This window comes from Mobula hypostoma, chromosome 8 (genome assembly GCF_963921235.1).
Source record: "Mobula hypostoma chromosome 8, sMobHyp1.1, whole genome shotgun sequence".
Taxonomy (NCBI): Eukaryota; Metazoa; Chordata; class Chondrichthyes; order Myliobatiformes; family Myliobatidae; genus Mobula; species Mobula hypostoma.
Genome location: NC_086104.1, coordinates 129,356,534 through 129,379,387, shown reverse-complemented (window position 1 = coordinate 129,379,387; position 22,854 = coordinate 129,356,534). Strand labels below are relative to the sequence as shown.

Sequence of the window (22,854 nt, the reverse complement as noted above, 5' to 3'; positions counted from 1 at the left end):
AAAGAGACAGATTTCCTCATCCTAACCTATGACCCCAGCTACGCCTGCCTTTTTGTTGGCTATGTAGAACGGTCTATGTTCCAAGCCTTCCCCAGTAACGCTGTCCAACTTTTCCTGCGCTACATTGATGACTGCATTGTTGCTGTTTCATTTTCCTCCAACTTCCACCGTTTCTGACATCTCCTTCCCCTTTCTCGATCTCTCTGTCTCCATCTCCGGAGACAAACTGTCTACTGACGTCTCTATCAATTCCCACAGTTGTCTTGACGATACCTCTTTCCACTCCGACTCCTGTAAAAATGCTATTCCCTTTCTCAGCTCCTTCGTCTTCACTACATTAGTTCCCAGGATGAAGCTTTCTCGTCCAGGGCATCAGAGAAAGGAAAGAATGGAGCTACCCTTCCTCCACCATTGATGCTGCCCTCACACGCATCTCCTCCGTTTCCTGGACGTCTGCTCTCACCGCCTGAGCAGGGATAGTGTTCCTTTTGTCCTCACCTACCACCCCATGAGCCTCTGCATCTTCTGCTGTGGCCACAGGGATCCTACACCCAGACACATCTTTACCCCTGCGTTCTGCAGGGATCGCCCCTCCGTGAATTCCTTGCCCATTCGTCCCCCTCACTAATCTCCCTCTTGGCACGCATGCCTGCGAGCAGCCAAAGTGCTACCCCTGCGTGTTCAGCTCCTCCCTCACCTCCACTGGGGGCCCCGATCAGTCTACCCGCCATGAGGCAACACTTCACCGCAAATCTGCTTGAGCTGTCTATTGTATCCAGTGTTCTCAATGCGGTCTCTTCTACAGTGGTGAGACCCGTCGTAAATCGGGGGCGGGGAGGGGATCGCTTTGTTGAGCTTCTCTGCGCCATCGGCAAGAGAAGAATTTTCCGATGTTCAACCATTTTAATTCCAATTCCCGTTCCCGCTCTGACATGCCAGTCCATGACCTCCTTTTGCAGTTTTGGTCCCCTAATCTGAGGAAAGACATTCTTGCCATAGAGGGGGTACAAAGAAGGTTCACCAGATTGATTCCTGGGATGGCAGGACTGTCATATGATGAAAGGACTGGATCGACTAGGCTTGTAATCGCTGCAATTTAGAAGATTGAAGGGGGGATCTTAATGAAACATATAAAGTTCTAAAGGGATTGGACAGGCGAAATGCAGGAAGATTGTTCCCGATGTTGGGGAAGTCCAAAACGAGGGGTCAGAGTTTATGGATAAAGGGAAAGCCTGTTAGGACCGAGATTAGGAAAAACTTCTTCACAAAGAGAGTGGTGAATCTGTGGAAATTCTCTGTCACAGGAAACAGTTAAGGCCAATTCATTGACTATATCTAAGAGGGACTTAGATATGGCCCTTGTGGCTAAAGGGATCAGGGGGTATGGAGGGAAGGCTGGTACAGGGTTCTGAGTTGGATGATCAGCTATGAACAGGCTCGAAGGGCCGAATGGCCTACTCCTGCACCTATTTTCTATGTGTTGCGCCACGATGAAGCTACCCTTAGGGCGGAGGATCAAGATCATATATTCCATCTGGGTAGCCTCCAACCTGATGGCATGAATACCGATTTCTATTTCCAGTCAAACATTCCCTTCTTCTCTTACCCACTCTGTACTCTTACCTTTTCACACCTGCCCATCATCACCCCCTGGGTTCCCTCCTCTCTCCCTTCCACCCACCTGGCTTCACCTATCACCTTCCAACTAGCCTCCTTCTCCCCCGCCCCTTCCCTACCTCTTTATTCTGGCACCTTTCAGCTTCCTTCTAAATCCTGAAGTAGGGTCTCGAGGGGCCGGAAACTGTCTATTCATTTCCATACACGAGGAAATCTGCAGATGCTGGAATTTCAAGCAACACACATAAAAAAAAGTTGCTGGTGAACGCAGCAGGCCAGGCAGGGTCACAAAGGGTCTCGGCCCGAAACGTCGACTGTACCTCTTCCTATAGATGCTGCCTGGCCTGCTGCGTTCACCAGCAACTTTTATGTGTGTTGCTATTCATTTCCATAGAAGCTGTCTGGTCTCCAGCATTTTTTTTTTGTGTGTTACTGAATATCAAAAACTGAATCTGACCTTAAAACTTAGGTACGTATCCTCCTTGCAATAAAACGAGAGCCATCTACAGCAAGCAGTAGCAACTACCAAAGTTCAGTACGATACACAACCGCTTAATGCGGAACTTAAGGCTAAAACTGTAGCAGGATATGTAGAAATAAAAATAGAAAAATAAGAGGGCTTATGGGTAAGCCGAGTTAATTTCTAAAGTACATGTTCGGCACAGCAACGTGCGCCGAAGATTGTATTGAGCTGGAAGTTTCCTGAGTTTGTAAGAACAGTAACAAAAGATAAACAGAAACCACTAGACATAAACCGAGGCCGCCGGACAGCGCTCGGAAATAACTAATTAAATTTGAAATGCGAGTCTGTCTGTTCCTTCAGTTAGTCCTGAGGAAGGGTCTCGGCCTGAAACGTCGACTGCACCTCTTCCTATAGATGCTGCCTGGCCTGCTGCGTTCACCAGTAACTTTGATGTGTGTTCCCTCTGGAGCAGTTTGAAGTCAGAAGGGTAATGTGCCAACGCGTAACAAGTATTTCGGGCGGCACAGCTCACGCATGCGCATGAAGACCCCAATCATCATTTTTCTGAACCAGAAGGATCAACGAGCATGACCGCGGAGATGGAACGTGCTCGGACACGAACCCGTTTACGGTTAGGGTGACACGACCAGTTTCAACCGTGAGGACGTGTATTTTCGTAAATTATTAACTTCCAAGGGCAGTGCGGGCGCTGTTCTGGCAGTTTCTATTCTTTGTAGCTCGGTTAAAGGAAAGTCAGTTGTTAAGTATGCAAATATAAGATTGCGCTATATCGAGTGGTCCAATGACAAGCGTCTTACGGAGGAGTACGAGCACTGCGCAACAGATGCCAGGCAATTCAAAACACAGCAGTGTTGATCCATCGGTATATTAAAGAAATTTTATTATGATATGTTAACCATTTCTACAGATGGGTGAAAAGATAATCTAAGTGGGAACCTTGGCGTGGCTGTTTTTGTGCCTGAACTACTGGTTAACAATAAAAGAAACATTTCGCTAACCATTTGTCAGAATTGGTTGCCTCGTTTGCGGCTTACAGTGGGTGCAGGAAAATTTATCCTTGCAAAGTTGTAATTTGTTCAGATTCCTTTTCAGTTTTGATTTGTCTTAAACCAGGTCATGCTAGCGGTCGGTCAGATTTACTGCCGGAAGCTCATCAGACATTATTGCACGTTCTAAGTATTGGGTTAGGTGTCTCTTCCTGCGGGTTCCTGCACACAGAGGTGTTGCGGAGAGTGAGCGGGACGATTGTTTAGCTTAAAAAAAGCTGTTCAAAGTTCAACAGTGAACATAGACCTTGCACTTAGCACATCAGAAGCTAAGATTAAGAACTTGCAGGTTATGGCAAGATTTGTGGGCATAAGGGGAGACACCTTTACTGAATACATAAACATGTTGGGTTTATAAAAGAAGGGGGTAAAACAAGAAGGCAAGGAATTATATTGACACGACTTAGAATTGGGCATACTATGCTTAATTATTCCTTGTATCTTGTTGGAAAATGTTCTGGGTCATGTCAGGTAGGTTTTGTGAAATGGATGAACATACATTATTACAGTGTGAAGCATATATAATCTCATTACAATTTTGGGGGTTGATAGTTTTCATTTAAAATCTTTATTAAGTTATGGGAATGACTTAAATTTAATTCCTGGTATTGTCTTTCAGTATTTACAAGTTATAGGACATTGGGGTAATTTAGCTTTCATTTGAAAAGGATGTAGTCGGGGTTTTATTTCTCAATTCTCCACACCACACTCCAGTCCAGATGGTGGCAGTAATGCACCAACTGCCATTAAAAGTCTAAAGAAGAAGAGAAATGTTAATATTAGAAGGAAGAAGAGGGGAGACAACATATATTTTTAAAAGATCGTCTTAAATAAGGGGATTAGAGCCCTTTGGCCGCCAAATTTGAACAGATTGGAAGCATTACACCAGCTCTGGGTTTGAAGAGGTGGATGTTTGACAGACTGTGGAGGGAATGGGCATGAGTAGGTGAGAATATTGGCTTTCAGCTAGTGGTATTCCAGAAGTTAAGAAGAGGAGATGCTGAAATTATTCAGCAGCAGAGTGGAGTTTGAACTGTGACAATGTGGTTCCCCTCTGGTGGTCTGGGTTCTTCCCATATCTCAATACGCAGGTACATTGGGACAATCCGGTTGGTCCTGGATCCCAAGAGTGGGGAATTTCTAGAAAGCCTATGAGATGGCTTTTTAGGAAAGTTCACGGTTGAACCCACTAAGGGATCAGCTGTTCTGTATTGGGTGTTGTGCAATGAATCGGAATTGATTAGCGAGCTTAAGGTCAAGGAACTCTTAGGGACAGGTGATCATAATATAATAGAACTTACCCTACAATATGAGAGGGAGAAGTTAAAGTCAGATTTATCAGTATTACAGTGGAGTAAAGGGAATTACAGAGGTATGAGAGAGGAGATGGCCAAAATTGGTCGGAAAAGAACACTGGCAGGGATGATGGCAGAGCAACAATGACGGGTATTTCAAGAAGCAACTCAGAAGGCACAGGATATATATATCACAAAGAGGAAGAAGTATTCTAAAGGAAAGATGACACAACCATGACTAAAAAGAGAAGTCAAAGCCAACATAAAAGCCAAAGAGAGAGCATATAATAGAGCAAAGATTAGTGGGAAGCTTTTAAAAAACAACAGAAGGCAACAAAAAAGTCATAAAGAAGGAAAAGGTGGAATATGAAGGTAAGCTAGCCAATTATATTAAAGAAGATACCAAAACTTTCTTCAGATTAATAAAGTGTAAAAGAGAGGCAAGAGTGGTTATCGGACCACTAGAAAATTATGCTGGACAGGTAGTAATGGGGGCAAGGAGGGCAGACAAACTGATTAAGTATTTTGCATCAGTCTTTACTGTGGAAAACACTAGCAGCATGGTGGAAGTTCCAGGTGTCAGAGGTCATGAAGTTTGTGAAGTTAACATTACTAGAGAGAAGGTTCTTGGGAAACTGAAAGGTCTGAAGGTAGATAAGTCACCTTAACCAGCAGGAGAGACAAAGAAAAATCAGTGGAAGTTTTGTGCTTGGATTTTCAGAAGGCCTTTGACAATGTGCCACACATGAGGCCGCTTAACAAGTTAAAAGCCCATGGTATTACAGGAAAGATACTAGCATGGTAAAATAGTGGCTGATTGGCAGGAGGCAAAGAATGGGAATAAAAGGAGCCTGGTTGGCTGTCGGTGACTAGTGGTGTTCCACAGGGGTCTGTGTTGGGGCCACTTCTTTTTATGTTATATGTCAATGCCTTGGGTGATGGAATTGATGGCTTTGTGGCCAAGTTTGTGGAAGATACAAAGATAGTTGGAGGGGCAGGTAGTTTTGAGGAAGTAGAGAGGCTACAAAAGGATTTAGACAGATTAGAAAAATGGGCAAAGAAGTGGCAGGTGTCGGGAAGTGTATGGTCATGCACTTTGGTAGAAGAATTAAAAAGGTTGACTATTTTCTAAGTGGAGAGAAAATTCAAAAATCTGAGGAGCAAAAAGGGACTTGGGAGTCCTTGTACAGGATTCCCTAAATGTTAATTTTCAGGTTGAGTCGGTGGTGAGGAAGGCAAATGCAATGTTTGCATTCATATCAGGAGGACTAGAATATAAAAGCAAGGACGTAATGTTGAAACTTTATAAAGCACTGGTGAGGCCTCACTTGCAGTACTGTAAGCAGTGTTGGGCCCCTTATCTAAAAAAGAATATGCTGACATTGGAAAGAGTTCAAAGCAATTTCACAAAAATAATTCTGGGATTGAAAGGCTTGTCATATGAAGAGCTCTTGATGGCTCTGGGCCTGTACTCACTGGAATTCAGGAGAATGAGGGTGACCTCATTGAAACCTATGAAATGTTGATAGAGAAGATGTGGAGATGATGTTTCCTAAGGTGGGAGAGTCTGAGACCGGAGGAATAGAGGGGTATTCTTTTAGAAAGGAGATGAGGGATTTCTTTAGCCAGAGAGTGGTGAATCTGTGGAATTCATCGCTGTGGAGGCCAAGTCATTGGGTATATTTAAGGCAGAGGTTGGTAGATTCTTGATCTCTTACCTTCTAATGGTCAGAGCATGAAGGGATACGGGGAGAAGGCAAGAGGTTGGGACTGAGAGGGAAAATGGTAGGCCATAATGAAATGGCAGAGCAGACCCAATGGGCCAAATGGCCCAATTCTGCTCCTAAATTTTATGGTCTTATATCTCAAAGACATATATGTAAACAAGGTTGAAAGAGTACAAAGAAAACTTACAAGGATGTTGCTGGGTCTAGATGTAGAGGACCTGAGCTATAAGGAAAGATTGAATAGGTTAGGACTTTATTCCTTGGAATGTAGAAGATTGAGAGGAGATTTGATGGAGGTATACAAAATTATGAGGGGTATTGACAGGGTAAATGCAAGCAGGCTTTTTTCCACTGAGGTTGGATGGGACTACAACCAGAAGTCATGGGTTAAGGGTGAAAGATGAAAAGTTTAAGGGGAACATGAGGGAAACTTCTTCACTCAGAGGGTCATGAGAGTGTGGAATGAGCTGCCAGCACAAGTGGTGCATGCGAGTTTGATTTCAATTTTTAAGATAAGTTTGGATAGGTACATGGGTGGTAAGGGTGTGGAGGGCTATGGTCCCAGTGCAGGTCGAGGGGAGTGTACAGTTTAAATGGTCCAGCATGAACTGGATGGGTTGAAGGGCCTGTTTCTGTGTTTTACCTCTCTATGACTCTATTAGAGAAATAGATGGAGTCTTTTTCCCAGGGTGGATTTGTCAAAAACTAGGAAGGATCACTTTATGATGAGAGGGGGGCAAATTTAAAGGAGATGTGCACATCAAGATTTAAGTGCCCAGGACACACTGCCAGGTGAAATGGTGACATCAGGTACATTTTAGAAGCTGTCAAACAGACATGCAGGGAATGGAGGGATGTAGACCATGTGCAGGCAGCTGTCCAGTTTAAATTAGTATTTAAACTGTTCCCGTTCTCTACCGTTCTATGTTCTATTTGTCAAAGATAACCTTGGTAGAAGTAGTTCCCATGCAGATGAAGGTCCATCTTCACACCCTCCGAAGCGGTGCACGGCTATGTGTGATCAGCTCAAAACTAGGCACCTGTAAGGTGCTGTGGACCAGCAGAAAGAGTGGAAATGTGTACTACTGTACTCTGCAACCTCACTCTCCCAAACAACCAACCTTGGTTCATTGAGGGTTACAGAAGGTCATGGCAAGACCAGAAATAGACACATGTGAAAAACAATGACATGCGGGCCAAGCAGAGCTGCAACACGGGGCTCCATGCAAGCTAAAAACCAGATAAAAAATGTGCAATCGACAGTGTTAAATATCTCAAAACCAACAGATCATATCAAGACTCTACATTTGTATTGCTTCTAGGAACAGAAGGAGGTAGACAATCATTCAACCTACAAGAGTAGGAGCCCAGCACGGGAATTGTAAAGTCGGCCCTAAAGCACCTCCTGTCGTGTTCTGACAAATGGGTGACCCACCTTGGCTTCCTCCTGAGATCTTCATCACCTCTGAAGCCAGTCTTTAGTGAACTTGATTCACTCCACATGGTTTCCAGAATTGGCTGAGGGCACTGGATACACAAAGGCTGCAGGACCTGGTGGCATCTCAGCCGTAGCGCAAAAGACCTGGGCTCCGGAACTAGCTGCACATCTGGTCAGGCAGCTCTAGTAGTTACAACACTGGCATCTACACAATATGGAAAATTGCCCAGATATGGCCTATTACATAGAGAAGGACACAGCCAATATGGCTAATTACCACCCACTCAGAAGGTTCGCAAACATCAGTAAAACAAATCTAAATGCCTTCAACAGTGCTATCAAATATTCTCCAATAATCTCTTACCCATGGCCAGTAGCTTTAAATTCCTTGTTGTTAACATACCAGAGCACCTGTCCCGGGACCAGCATTTAAGTGTCACCACTAATTTGTTAGAAATTTGCAAAGATTTGGCATGTCACCAAAAACTTAGAGGAACTTCTATAACTGCACTGTGGAGAGTATCCTAACTGGTTGCATCATAGCCTGGTATGGAAATGTCAATGCCCAGGAGTGGAAAAAAGACTACAGAAAGTGGTAGGTATAGTACATTCATCACAGACAAAAAACTTGCCCACCATTGAGTAACTTACATGGAGCTCTGCCACAAGAAAGTAGCATCCACCATTAAAGACCCTTGCCATCCAGGCAGTGCTCTCTTCTCACTGCTATCAAAGGGAATGATGTAGAGGACAGAGGAGCCTCGGGTCACATAGGTTCAGGAACAATTACCCTGCAACCATCAGGCTCCCGAACCAGAGTGGATAACTTCTATCACCACTACTCTGAGCTGATCCCATGACCTACAGACTCACTTTCATGGACTCTTTACAACTTCCAGTATGTTTTTTTTAAAATTTTCAGTTTTCCTTTTGCACATTGGTTGTTTGGTCATTTTTAATTGGTGCATGTATAGTTTTTCATGAAAATCTATTGTATTCATTTTTTTCCCGCAAATGCCTGCAAGAAAACGAGTCTGAAGGTTGCATATGGTGAAATACGTACTTTGATACTGAATTTACTTTGAACGTTGAACTTTGAAATATAGACCAAAGAACTGAACTGCAGAGTGGTCCATTGAAATTATGGAAGGACTGTTGGTAAAATTGGAAGTCAATGGGCGTCAAAGGAAAAACACCCCAAATGGTGGAGTTATATCTCACATAAAGAATGGTTATGGCTGCTGGAGGTCAGTTGTCCCTCTCTCAGGATATTGCGGCAGAAGTCCTCCGGGGAAGATCCTCAGCCCAACTAGTTTTCACCTGCTTCATAAAGACCTTTCTGCTATAAATTCAGAAATGGGACTGTTAGCTCATGACTGCACCCTGTTCGATTCTAGTCCCAACTCTGCACACCAGCTGCATGCAGCAAGATCTAGGTATTTGTGCCAGACACTCTCCATCTCTAAAGAGAGAGAGTCTGACCACTTATCCTTGACACCCAGTGCCTTTACCAACATTAAATCCCTCACTATCAACATCTTGGGTGGTGGGCAGTGTCAGCTGGTCACCTGATAAGAAACTCCACAGGACAAGCCTAACCCAACACCAGAGCAGATCAGAAGCAGAGAATCTTGAGGTGAGCGACACGCCTTCAGAGGCCCAAGCCTTTCCATCATCTTCTGACAGCCACAAGTCTCCAAGGCACAAGACAGTATTACTCTCTACTCACCAACTCCTCCAACTTTTGAGAAGCTTGACATTACCCCAGACAGAGCAGCTCATTTAATGACTACCGCATCCATTGCTGGCAACATTCCCTGCAGAAGCTGTGTGCCACCGACACAACCTGTACCATTTACAGAATGCACCAGTTGCTTTTCTAGGCTACTGCAATAGTTGCCCCTAAACCCACCACCTCTACCAGCAAGAACAAAGGCAGTAGAAATGCGGGGACACCAACTCTTGCAGTTTCTCTCCAAGCTGCACACCATCCCGACTGACTTGGCAACGTAATCACTGGTTTTTTATTGTTTTTGGGTGTAAATGCTCACCCGCTCCCACCCAACAGCACTGTGGTTGTATCTTTGCACTTGGCATTCAGCAGTGGTTCAAAGCTATGGCTCGTGACCACCATAGTGTCAATGGGAGGAGGGGATGGGGTTGCAGAGTAAACACTGGCCAAGCTGTTGACACCCAGATCCTGAAAACAAAAGAATAAAATTGCCTCACCATAATCTTGTTCAAAGGTTCAAGGGTTAATTTATTATCAAAGTATACAACTCTGAAATTCTTCTTCTCCAGACAGCCATGAAACCAGGAAAGAAAAGAAAGGCAGCACGACCATCAACCCCTAAATGCCTCCACCCGACACACAAAAAAAAAACGAGGAAGATCAGGCAAACAACACAGAATACAGAAAAAAACGTAAGACTGAAAAAAAAATCCACAGTCCAAGTCCACATCCAAAACACAGAAAACCTGGGCAACATTCTCCCCCTCCGTAGCAGATTGTTCTGCGTACTGCAGCTGTGATGGAATGATAGAGCAGGCTTAATGGGCCGAATGGTCTACTTCTGGTCCTATGTCCTATTACAATGTTCAAGCTATACTTGGTATTCTAGTAGCTTTGATATTAATGAAAGACACAGTCTCTTTCACTTTGCTTTCGGAATACTCCAAAGCACTTTTGGATATAAATATCTTTACACGTGATGTGGGCACTGCACACAAGTAAGGACGCACTTTGTAACCCCATTTCCAAATACACTCACAGATTTAAGGTACACTGGAAGCAAGTATTTATTAAATTATTTTACAATGAAAGAAAATCCTTCATAAAAGGAAAAGATTGTAAGCACTTATTTAAAATATTTACAAAACAGTCGTGCCAGTAAGTTACAAAAAGACACGTAATGTCCAGCACAGTTACAGGAGAGCCCGCGCAGCAGATAACCGCAGGGCAAGCTCTGCTCTAGTCTATCAATGACCCTTACTACTGAGCTCTGTGTGACAACCTGAAACTGATTCCACAATTGCTCTGACTCACACCTTTCACTTTGTGCCGAAAGAGATATTTTAAACCTGGTCGGGAGAGAAGCCTCCTTCAGGCGGCGGATGGCTAATTGTTTAGTAATGTTTACACATGCATTTCTACAATTAACATTCCAACTCATCAACGGCGCCGATGATGAAAGAACGAAAATCTTGGATAAATGACAGTGAACTCATTTCACTCTCGTCTGTTATGGCCAATAGCTGTACACACTGCCGCTCGTTCCACTTGCACGGGTCGAAGCGAAGGTGGACGGGGTTAACAGTGTGATCTCTGCTCCCTGTGACATGAATGTATGGGCATGAGATGCTCAACGGCGCGTACAGCAACGTGCAGGAAGCACCATCAGATCTCCGCGCTGGGCGTAGGGCAGAGGTCATGGACGTGAGGTGCGACCCTGTTCCTCGCCTATGTACCACCACTTTGATCTCAGTCAGTTTGTTCCCGCATGTGTCTTGCCCAGTAGGCCAATCTGTCTGTATGAATATAGACACACACACACACACACACACCTCTGGGAGCAACGTGAGCAGTGATCAGAATGGGGCTGGGGTTTCTCTCTCTGCCTAGGGTGTTGTTAGTCGCCTGGTCACAGCTCCTCTGACTACTGCATCAACTGCGATCAACAGAGCCGGCGCGGTGCAGGAACCTGAGCTGAGGCCCTTTGGCACGTGTAGATCAGCAACTCACCACGAGGTTCCCTGGTGGTCATAATTAAGGAGCTTGGTCAGAAACTGACCGGCTGAATGAGTTTGGTTCCTCAGCAGAAGTTTTGTGTTTTTTTTTGGAGATTTCCCAATTACTCTGTTGCTTGGCATCATTCTGTCCCAAGTACTGTGGTACACACTGTGGGTTAGATCCTTCCGCACTCCCAACGCTCCAACCAAAAGTCAAGTAACAAAAAAGAATCAGAAAGCTCTCTCGATTCCCGAATGTTCCAGTGTCCATTCCAGTTGGAGCACTCGATCACACAAGCTCGTCCAGGAGAGTGCCGATCGCTTGCTGCTGTTCCGGCGCCCCGGAAATTGGTTTGTTGCACATTGGACAGACACAACGGATCTCCAGCCACTTCACCAAGCACCTGCAGAAGGTCACAGGTCATCAGAAACCAAGAACAAGCAGCGTATATTGCAAACCAAGTTCAGTCGCGTATAACCGTGTGAACACCATGATTTAATACCGTGCTGTTGTATGCTATGAAGTAAAGATAAAGTTTGGCTTTATCTCTCACACGTATATATCAAAACCATGGAAAGCGCCACTTGTGTCAATGGCCAACACAGTCCAGGGATGTGCTGGAGGCAACGCGCAAGTGTCGCCACGCGTCCGGCAGCAAGCCCACAAGTTAATAACTCTAACCCATACGACTTTGGAATGTGGGAGGAAACATTCCTGTAGGGGAGGTGTACAAACTCCCTACAGACTGCGGCAGAGTTAAGCCGGGATCGCCGTGCAGTCGTATGCGGGCAGAGCATAAACAAAATACCGTGCAGATGCTGAAAATTTCTTTAAAAATCTAGGCATGCTCTGAAAATCAGGTTGTAGTCATACAGAGACAAGCAGAATTAAGATTTCAAGTCTAAAGCCCGAGGATGGCACAACATAGAACATAGAAATCTACAGCACATTACAGGCCCTTCGGCCCACAATGTTGTGCCAATCATGTAACCTACTCTAGAAACTGCCTAGAATTTCCCTACAGCATAGCCCTCTGTTTAAGAGTCTCTTAAAAGTCCCTATTGTATCCGCCTCCATCACCGTCGCTGGCTGCCCATTCTCCGCACCCACCACTCTCTGTGTGAAAATCTTACCCCTGACATCTCCTCTGTACCTACTTCCAAGCACCTTAAAACTATGCCCCATCATGTTAGCCATTTCAGCCCTGGGGAAAAGCCTCTGACTATGCTCACGATCAATACCTCTCATCATCTTATACACCTCTATCAGGTCACCTCTCATCCTCCGTCGCTCCAAGCCCACTCAACCTATTCTCATAAGGCATGCCCTCCAATCCAGGCAACATCCTTGTAAATCTCCTCCGCATTCTCTTTATAGAATCCACATCCTTCCTGTAGTGAGGTGACCAGAACTGAACACAGTACTCCAAGTGGGATCTAACTAAGGTTTTATATAGCTGTAACATTAACTCACAGCTCTTGAACTCAATCCCACGGTGGATGAATGCCAACACATCATATGTCTTCTTAGCAACACTGTCAACCTGTGCAGCAACTTTGAGTGTCATATGGACATGGACCCCAAGATCTCTCAGATCCTCCACAGTGTCAATACCATTAATATTATATTCTGCCTTCAAATTTGACCTACTGAAATGAATCACTTCACACTTATCTGGGTTGAACTCCATCTGCCACTTCTCAGCCCAGTTCTGCACCCTGTCGCTGTCCCACTGTAACCTCTGACACCCCTCCAGACTATCCACTACACCCCCAACCTTTGTGTCATCAGCAAACTTACTAACCAACCCTTCTATTTCTTCATCCAGGTCATCTATAAAAATCACAAGGAGGAGAGGTCCCTGCGGAACACCACAATAGACGACTACCTCACAGCTCTTGTGGCCAGGTTCAACCCTGACTTTCAGTGCTGACAAACTTAATGAGTATTTTGCATCAGTCTTCACTGTGGAAGACACCAGCAGTATGTCAGACCCCATGGTTATAGAGTCATACTGTCATACAGCCCTACAGCACAGAAATAGGCCCTTCAGCCCATCTAGTCTGTGCCCAACTATTAATCTGCCTAGCCCATCAACCTGCACACCCAGACCATAGCCCTTCATCCATGTACTTATCCAAATTTCTCTTAAGTGTTGAAATCAAACCTTCATGCACCTCTTCCACTGGCAGCTCTTTCCACACCTTCACCATCCTCTGAATGAAGAGGTTTCTCCACATGTCCCCCTTAGACATTCACCTTTCACCCTTAATCCATGACCTTTAGTTCTAATATCATCCAACCTCAGTTTATGAAGGATCTCAGCCCGAAACGTCGAATGTACTCTTTCCCATAGATGCTTCCAGGCCTGTTGAGTTCCTCCAACATTTTGTGTGTGTTGACACAATATTCCAACAACATTTTATACAATTTTAACATAACATCCCAATTCCTGAACTCAATATATTGATTGGTGAAGGCCAATGTGCCAAAAGCTCTCTTCAGGACCCCATCTACCTGTGACACCACTTTCAAAGAACCATGGATTTCTATTCCCAGATCCCTCTGTTCTACCGCACTGAGTAAGTCCTATACCCGTTTGTCCTCTCAAAGTGCAACTCTCACATTTGTCTGCATTAAATTCCATCTGACATTTTTCAGCCCATTTTTCCGGCAGGTCCAGATCCCTCTGCAAGCCATGATAGTCTTCCACCCTTCCTCCTCTGTAATCTATAAATGGTCCATAAACTTGCTGCTGCTTTGCCTCACTTCAATTGACCCTGTGTCCATCTCCCAAGTAAACACAGATACAAAAAATCCATTTAAAATCTTCCCTATCCCTCTTGGCTCCATGCATAGATGGCCGCTGTGCTCTTTCAGAGGACAAATTTTGTCCCTTGTTTTTTTTTGCTTTTACTATATCTCCAGAAGCCCTTGGGATTCTCCCTCATCTTGTCTTCCTGGAGCAACCTCATGCCTGATGCATCTGACTTTATCTCCTCCCTTTCAAGCTGCAGGGTGAAATCTATCATATTATGATCACTGCCTCCTAAGGGTTCCTTTACCTTAAGATCCCTAATCAAATCTGGTTCTACAACACACAATCCAGAATTGCCTCTCCCTTAGCGAGCTCAACCACAAACTGTTCTCATAGGCATTCTACAAATTCCCTCTCTTGGAATCCAGCACCAATCTGATTTTCCCTATCTATCTGCACATTGAAATCCCCCATGACCAATATAACATTGCCATTTTACATGCCTTTTCTATGTCCCACTGTAATTTGTATCCCACATCCTGGCTACTATTTGGAGGCCTGTATATAACTCCCATCAGGGTCTTTTTGCAGTTGTAGTTTCTTAGCTCTACCCACAACACATCTACACCTTCTTCTTTCCAAGGACTTGATTTCATTTTTTAATCAACTGAGCCACCCTACCCCCTCTGCCTACCCGCCCGTCCTTTTGATACAAGGTGTATCCTTGGATGTTTAGCTCCCAATATGATCTTCTTGCAGCCACAACTCAGTGAGGCTCACAGCATCGTAGCTGACAATCTCTAACTGGGCAACAAGATCAGTTCCTTATTCCATGTACTGTGTGCATTCAAACACAACACCTTCACTCCTGTATTCATCAACCTTTTTGATCTTTCTCCCCTGTTACAGTTCAACTCATCCCACTGACTGCAATGTTGCCCTATAATCTGCCTGTCCTTCCTCACAGTCTCACTACACAATGCATTGACTTGTTCACCAACTGTCCCATCACCAGCCCTTTCACTCCGGTTCCCACTTCCCCATCCCACCAAATTAGTTTAAACCCAACCCAAAAGCTCTAGCAAACCTACCCATAAGGATGTTGGTCCCCGTCAGTTTCAGGAATAAACTGTCCTATTTGAACCGGTCATACCTTCCCCGGAAGAGATCTCCATGATCCAGAAATCTGAAACCTTGCACTACTTCCTCAACCACTTGTTCATCTGTACTATCATCCTATTCCTGTTCTGACTAGCACGTGGTACTGGGAGTAATCCAGAGATGACCACCTCGGACGTTCCGCTCCTCAGCCTCTTCCCTAACTCCCTATACTCACTGCGCAGGACCTCCTCCCGCTTTCGACCTACGTGCACCACAACTTCTATGTGCTCAAGCAACACACATCAAAGTTGCTGGTGAACGCAGCAGGCCAGGCAGCAACTCTAGGAAGAGGTAGTTGACATTTTGGGCCGAGACCCTTGTTTGCACTCTATGTGCCCACCCTGCTTCTTGAGAACCTTCAGCAGCTACTCTGAGACATCCTGGACTCTAGCACCCGAGAGGTAATACACCATCCTAGCTTCTCTTCTGCGACCACAGAATCTGCTGTCCTTCCCCCAAAATATTGAGTCTCGTATCACTATCATTCTACCTGCCTTTACCCTTCCCTGCTGAGCCTCGGAGCCAGCCACAACGCCACTGGCCTGGCTCTGCGCCTGTGCCCTGACAGGTCATCATCCCCAGCAGTATCTAAAGGTGTATACTTGTTGCTGAGAGGCATGGACACAGGGGAACCCTGCACTGACAACTTACTCCCTTTACTTCTCCTGGTGGTCACCCATCTACTGTCTGAAGCCTGCACTCTAAGTGTGACCCCCTTAATAAAAGTCTGAGGTTTTTAACCACTTGGATGGACCTGGGCACATCCAGCTCCAGCTCCTTCACCTTGTCGGTCAGGAGCTGAAGTTGGGTGTACTCACCAGGGAGACCGTTAGGCATCCTGAAATCCCACATCTCACAGGAAGAGCATCCCACCACCAGAAATACCCTGCCTACAGTTGTTATACTTCTAACTTCTCAAGCTTAAGTTCCAGCCTGTGCCTGTTCTCACCCAAGCCTGTTGAGACAAAGCCTGGCCACTCTAACACTACCCACTCCAACAATGGCCGCTTTGCTTATACCTCACTTCTTTTTATTGGCCTTGGTGGATGCCTAAAAGATCGTGATGACTTCAGCCTGCTAAAAAATTCTGATAGGTCCTGAGATGCTTTTAAACCTCATACTGCCTTACCAATGGATGACCTGAACCCCACCAATAAGTTTCAAAAGGCCCCAATCTCTTTTTAAACCTCACACTGCCTCACCAGTGAATGACCTATTGCAAAGACTGCAGCCTGCTATTGGTAGTTACCTTTCAAGAATTACTAGATTCTGGAATGATTCTGGGGGACTGGAAAATCCCAAATGTCATTCCACTCTTTCAAAAGGGAGGGAGGCAGAAGAAAGGAAATCAGAGGCTGGGAAAATGTTGGAGACCATTATTATGAATGAGGTTTCGGGGCCCTTGGAGGCACATGATAAATAAAGCAGGCCAAAGTCAGCATAGTTTCCTTAAGGAAAATCTTGCCTGACAGATCTGTTGGAATTCTTTGAGAAAATAACAGGCAGGATAGACAAAGGAGAGTTAGTGAATGATATTTACTTGTATTTTCAGAAGGCCTTTGCCAAGGTGCCACACATGTGGCTGCTAAACAAAATTAAAGCCCAGGGTGTTACAGTAAATATACAAACGTGGATAGAAAATTGGCTGATTAGCAGGAGCCAATGCATAGGAATAAAGGGTTAACATTCCTGATGAAGGGGCTCGGCCAGAAACCTTGACTGTTTACTCTTTTCCATAGATGCTGCCTGGCCTACAGAATTCCTCCAACATTTTGTGTGTGTGTGTGTTGTAGGAATAAAGGAGTCCTTTTCTGGTTGTTTGCCAGTGACTGGTGGTTTTCTGCAGGGCTTGGTGTTGGGACCATGTGTTTTCACATTAGACGTGAATGATTTGGATGGCGGAATTGATGGCTTTCTGGTGAAGCTCATGTATGATACAAAGATAGGTGGAAGGGCAGGGAGTCTATGGAAGGACATACTGGGAAAGTGGGCAGAGAAGTAACAGATGGAATGGGATGTACGGTTATGCACTTTGATAGAAGGAATAAAGGCGTCGACTATTTTCTGAATGGAGAAAGCTCAAAAATCAGATTTACAAAGGGGCTTGGGAGATTCTGCGCAGGATTCCCTAAAGGCTAACTTGCATGCTGAGTCAGTGGTATGGAAGGCAAATGGAATTTGAGCATGTATTTCGAGGACAAGAATGTAAAAGTAAGGATTTAATGCTGAAGCTTTATAAGGCATTGTTCAGACCACACGGAGTACTGTGAGCAGTTTCATCTAAGAAAGAATGTGCTGGCGTTGGAGAGGATCTACAGGATGTTTACGAGAATGACAAGTTTAACTTATGAGGTGCACTTGATGGCTGCAGTCTCTGGAGTTTAAAGAATGAAGGGAGATCTCATTGAAACCTATCGAATATTGGAAGGCCTAGGTAGAGAGGATGTGCGGAGGATGTCTCCTAAAGTGGGGGAGTCTAGGACCAGAAGGCACAGCCTCAGAATAGAGGGATGTCCATTTAGAATGGAGATGAGGAGGAATTTCTTTAGCCAGAGGGTGATGATTCTGTAGAATTCATTGCCACAACGGCTGTGGAGACTAAGTCAGTTGAGTCCATTTAAAGCGGAGATTGACAAGTTCTTGATTAGTGAGGGTGTCAAAGGTTATGGGGAGAAGGCAGGAGAATGGAGGTGAGAGAGAAAATAAATTAGTCACGATCGAATGATGGACCGGACTTGATGGGCTGAATGCCCTAATTTTCCTCCGTGACTTGTGGTCTTATGAATGCTGGTCTTTAGGTAAAAGGACTTGAGTCCCAGTCCCAGCAGCCTGAGCAGCAGAGGAGAGAAACCATGAGCGTTTTAAAGGTTATAAAAGAGAAGCAAGCTCTGGTAGAGCGGCCATTTTGGAGAACGGTTGTGTTTGAGATGTAAGCGCCGCGACTGAGTACAAGTGCTGAGGCTTTGGTGAGGGGAAGCTGAACAACAAGTACAGGTGACGTTGGAAGCACTCTCCCTACTGGAGTGGCTGGGATAGCAGCTGGAGCAGAGGCGGTCTCCTTCTGCAGGACGTGGGAGATCAGGGAGACAGCCAGCGTCCCTGGTGACCTCGCCTGCAGGAGGTGCACCCAGCTGCAGGTCCTATCCGGCCGCGTAAGGGAACCGGAGCCAGAGCTGGGTGTTCTCAGGATCATCTGGAATGCCGAGAGCATCGTGGATGTACCTTAGCGAGGAGCTAAGGCGCAGGCAGCAGAGAGTTGGGCGACCACCAGGAAAGGTGGCGTGAACGGGCAGACACTGCAAGATTCTCCTACGGCCGTACTCCTTAGCAACAAGTGTACCCTTTTGGATACTCCTGGAAGAGGTTAAAGTAGCAGCAGCCAGGTCAGTGGAAATTCTGATTGGCTCCGGGGCTCAGCAGGGAAGGTTAACGCCAGGCACACCAGGAGTAACAGGACACTCGATTGTTATGGAGACAGACACGAGATCATATTGCTGTAAAACAGTGGTCTGTTGCCTCCTGGGTTGAGGATGCTTTGGACTGGTCACAGAACATTCACAAAGGGGAGAGTGAGACCATGGGGCACCAAACACATCAGTTGAAACAGGTAAGGGACCCTGTACAGTGTGTATAGGGGGTGAGGATAGATTACTCCCAGTACTAGTCAGGGCAGGAATAAAAAGCCAGAACAGATGACTGCATGGCTAAGGAATTACTGCAGAAGACAGGGCTTCAGATTCTTGGATCGTTGCAAACTCTCCTGGGGCAGGGATAACGTGCACAAGGGGGACAGATTGCACCTTAACTGGAGGAGGAGCAGGGGGTCCACTCGTGATCTTGGCAAACTAGTTTACAGGTGGATGGGAACCTCAGTGCCGGGACAGAAAACGATGGGATGGAAAGGAAGGTAGATGTCATGACAAGAAGGTCTGTAAGGAGGAACAGGTAGGAATAAAGCACTAAAATAAAACAGATGGGTTAAGTATTTTTTTTAAAGCTACAAGTGTAACAGGTAAGGGTGATGAAGTTAAGAGCATGGATCAGTACTGGATCTATAATGTGGCCACTGCAGAGACATGATTGAGAGAAACGGGATAATTTTATCCCTCCTCCTCCCCTCTTCTTCAGTTCCCCTCTCTTACCTCTTCTTTTCTCCTCGGCTGTCTATCACCTCCCCCCTTGTGCCCCTCCTCCTTCCCTTTCTCCCGTGGCCTACTCTCCTCTCCTAGACTCGTTCCCCTGCAGGCCTTTGCCTTTTCCACTTATCACCTGGCAGCTTCTCACAACCAAGAGAAAATCTGCAGACACTGGAAATCCGAGCAACACACACAAAATGCTGGAGGAACTCAGCAGGCCAGGCAGCGTCTATGGACGTTTCGGGCCGAGACCCTCCATCAGGACTGGAGGGAAAAGATGAGGAGTCTGAGTTAGAAGGTGGGGGGAGGGGGAGGAAGAAACACAAGGTGAAAGGTGAAACAGTGAGAGAGGGAGGGGTGAAGTACAGAGCTGGGAAGCCGATTGGTGGAAGAGATACAGGGCGGGAGAAGGGAGATTCTGATAGGAGAGGACAGAAGGCCATGGATGAAAGAAAAGGGGAGGAGCACCAGAGGGAGGTGATGGGCAGGGAAGGAGATAAGGTGAGAGAGGGGAAAGGGAGGCATTAACAGAAGTTCAAGAAATCGATGTTCATGCCATCAGGTTGGAGGCTACCCAGATAGAATATAAGGTGTTGCTCCTCCAACCTGAGTGTGGCCTCATCAAACAGTAGAGGAGGCCATGGACTGACATGTCGGAACGGGAAGTGGAATTAAAATGGGTGGCCACTGGGAGATCCTGTTTTTTCTGGCGGACGGAGCGTAGGTCCGGCTTCTCACTTAAATCTCCCCTCCCCCACCCACCTGGCTTCACCCATCACCCTCCAGCTTGTCCTCCTTCCCCTCCCTCCGCCTACTTATTCTGGCCTCTCCCTTTTCAGAAAGTGGTTGGGCTGAAACGTTGACTGTTTATTCATTTCCACAGGTGCTGCCTGACCTGCTGAGCTCCTCCAGCACTTTGCGTGTATTGCTCAGGAATTCCAGGATCTGCAGAATCTCTTGTGTTTAGGATTGGACGCTTTAATGTTTCAGGTTTTCAATGTTTTAGAAAGGATGTAGAGGGAGGTAAACTGGAGAGCGAGAAGTTGTACTATTGACCAGGGAGAATATCACAGCTGTACACAGAGGGGACATAATGGAGGACTTGTCCACTGAGTCTACATGGTAGAACTCAAAAATAAGAAGGGTGTAATCACTCTGATGGCATTGTACCAGAGACCTCCCAATAGCCACCAGGACGCTGAGGAACAGATATGCAGGTAGATTGGGGAAAAGTGTAAAGCAATCAAGGTTGTTGTTGTGGGTGACTTCAACTTGCCTGATACAGACTGGGACCTCCTAGTACAAGAGTTTTAGATGGGGCAGAATTTGTTAGCTGCATCCGGGAGGGTTTCTCAAAACAATGTGTAGATAGTCCAACAAGAGGAGGGGCTGTACTGGATATGCTGCTGCAAAACTAGCCCAGCCAGGCGACTGACCTTTCAGTGGGGAAGCATGGTCATAACTCCTTATGATTTACATTAGCTATAGACATTGGAGGAGAGTATCAGATTGAAGTAGGGCAAATTATGAGAGTATTGGGCAGGGGCCAGAATGAGTTAATTGGGAACAACTGTTAATGGGCATGTAAAGTATATTTCACAATTGTACACAATCACATTTCCTTTTCTGGTTTCTGATGCGGACAGTGTTGACAATGTGGAGTTTGTGATGATTTGCCCGCAGATTTTAGAACTGGTTTTTTTTAATAGTTTTTATTGATTCCCTATGTCAAATTCCAAAGAAGCACAGGGCATGAAGTGCAAAGGAACTGCTAGTTCATTTAAAGCAGAATGGCTTAATGAAACAGTAGAAACTGCTACACCAAAAGTTCATGAGGCCAAGAATGTGCAGCTATAAGAAATATTTCTGTACAATACAGAAACTGGTGTTACCAGCGTGTATTGTCACGATGCAAAAGTTGCTAGAGAACTTGCAAGTGGGAAGAGGTGGAGGGGTATTTGGAAACTTAACTTCTTAAAGCGTCATTTAGCAGGCAAATCACATATGGACGGTGAGCAAAAACCCCAACAAGAAAATCCTTCATTATCCAAGAGTGCAGATGAATGAGAGCGAAAACAATCAAACCCAGAGGAGATCGAAGTTCTTATTGGCAGTGTTTTGCAAGCTGTTATAATGAATACCTCTATATATAAAATTCAGTGCACACATGTTGTTGTCACTGGGCAAAAAATTGTACAGTACAAGATTTTTGCGCACACTGGTCATTACAAATTAGAGGGAACATTGTTGATCAGACTTACTGCTTGGGGAAAGTAACTGTTTTTGAGTTTGATGGTTTGCCACATAGCCTCTTCCCTGATGGGAGTGGGACAAACAGTCCATGAGCAGGGTGTGTGGGATCCTTCATGATGTTACTGGCCCTTTTCCGGCACCTTTTCGTTTGTATGTCTTTGATGATGGGTAGGCTAGTGCAAGTGATGTGTTGGGCAGTTTTGACTACCTGTTGTAGAGCCTTCTTGTATGACACAGTGCAGTTTCCGTACCACACAGTGATGCAGCTTGTTTGGATGCTCTCTACTGCACATCTGTAGAATGATGTGAGTATGGATGTGCAAAGTCCAGCTCTCTTCACCCTTCTCTGAAAGTAGAGGTGTTGGTGAGCTTTCTGGGCAAGATGTACTCTAGGATCTGCAAACCCAGGAGATTGAAACTGTTTGCATTTGCCACTGCTGTTGCACTAACGTAGAGAGGAGAGTGAGTGATGCAAATTCTCCCGAAGTCCATAACTATCTCCTTTATCTAGCTGACATTAAGGAAGAAGTTATTTGCCTGGCATCTGACCTCAGGCTCTTCCACCTCCTCTCCGTAGGCTGTCTCGTTGTTGTTGGTGATGAGCCCCACCACTGTCATGTCATCAGCGAACTTGACAATGCGGTTACTCATGTGGTCATATGTGAGCAGAGTGCAGCAATAGGCTCAGCTCACAGCCCTTGGGGGGGGGGGGCACCTGTACTGAGGACATTGGGGAGGGAAGAGTGATTGTGCATCCTGACTATCTGAGGTTCTGTTGGTTAGGAAGTCAAACACCCAGTTGCACGACAGTGTACTTAGACCGAGGCGTAGGAGCTTGTTCACCAAGGACTGTCAGACAATGGTGTTGAATGCCAAACCGAAACCCAGAAGCAGCATTCTGACGTGTGTTCTTGTTTTTTGGGTGTGTCAGGGCCAGGTGCATGACATCTGTCGCAGAACGATTCTATCGGTAAGCTTATTGGTGAGCGTCCAGTGTGGCAGGAATAGAGATTTTGATTTGAGCCATTCAAAGCATTTATGATGATTGGTGTCAACGCTACTGGGTGGTGGTCACTTAGTTCCGAACAAGTAGAGTTCTTTGGAGCAGGGACGTTGGTGGCTGATTTGAAACATGTGGGGACAGCAGCCTGGATGAGTGAAGCGCTGAAGATGTCAGTGAGCTGGTACGCACACCCCCCGAATACTTGG

General features: G+C 45.6%; 1 protein-coding gene and 1 non-coding gene across 3 annotated transcripts in view; both read right to left on the bottom strand.

Moving 5' to 3' along the window:
* Positions 1 to 2,557: 2,557 nt before the first annotated feature.
* LOC134351262 (small nucleolar RNA U13) lies at positions 2,558 to 2,659 on the bottom strand. The gene has a single exon (XR_010019108.1). It is a non-coding gene; the product is annotated as a small nucleolar RNA U13 (small nucleolar RNA).
* Positions 2,660 to 9,843: 7,184 nt separating this feature from the next.
* Positions 9,844 to 22,854, bottom strand: part of rnf122 (ring finger protein 122) — a 31,615-nt gene continuing 18,604 nt past the window's right edge. For both annotated transcript variants that reach the window (XM_063056818.1, XM_063056819.1), the window contains exon 6: positions 9,844 to 11,740. In XM_063056818.1, the coding sequence (XP_062912888.1) occupies positions 11,626 to 11,740 (115 nt within the window). In that variant the 3' untranslated portion in view covers positions 9,844 to 11,625. The remainder of the gene's footprint in view (positions 11,741 to 22,854) is intronic.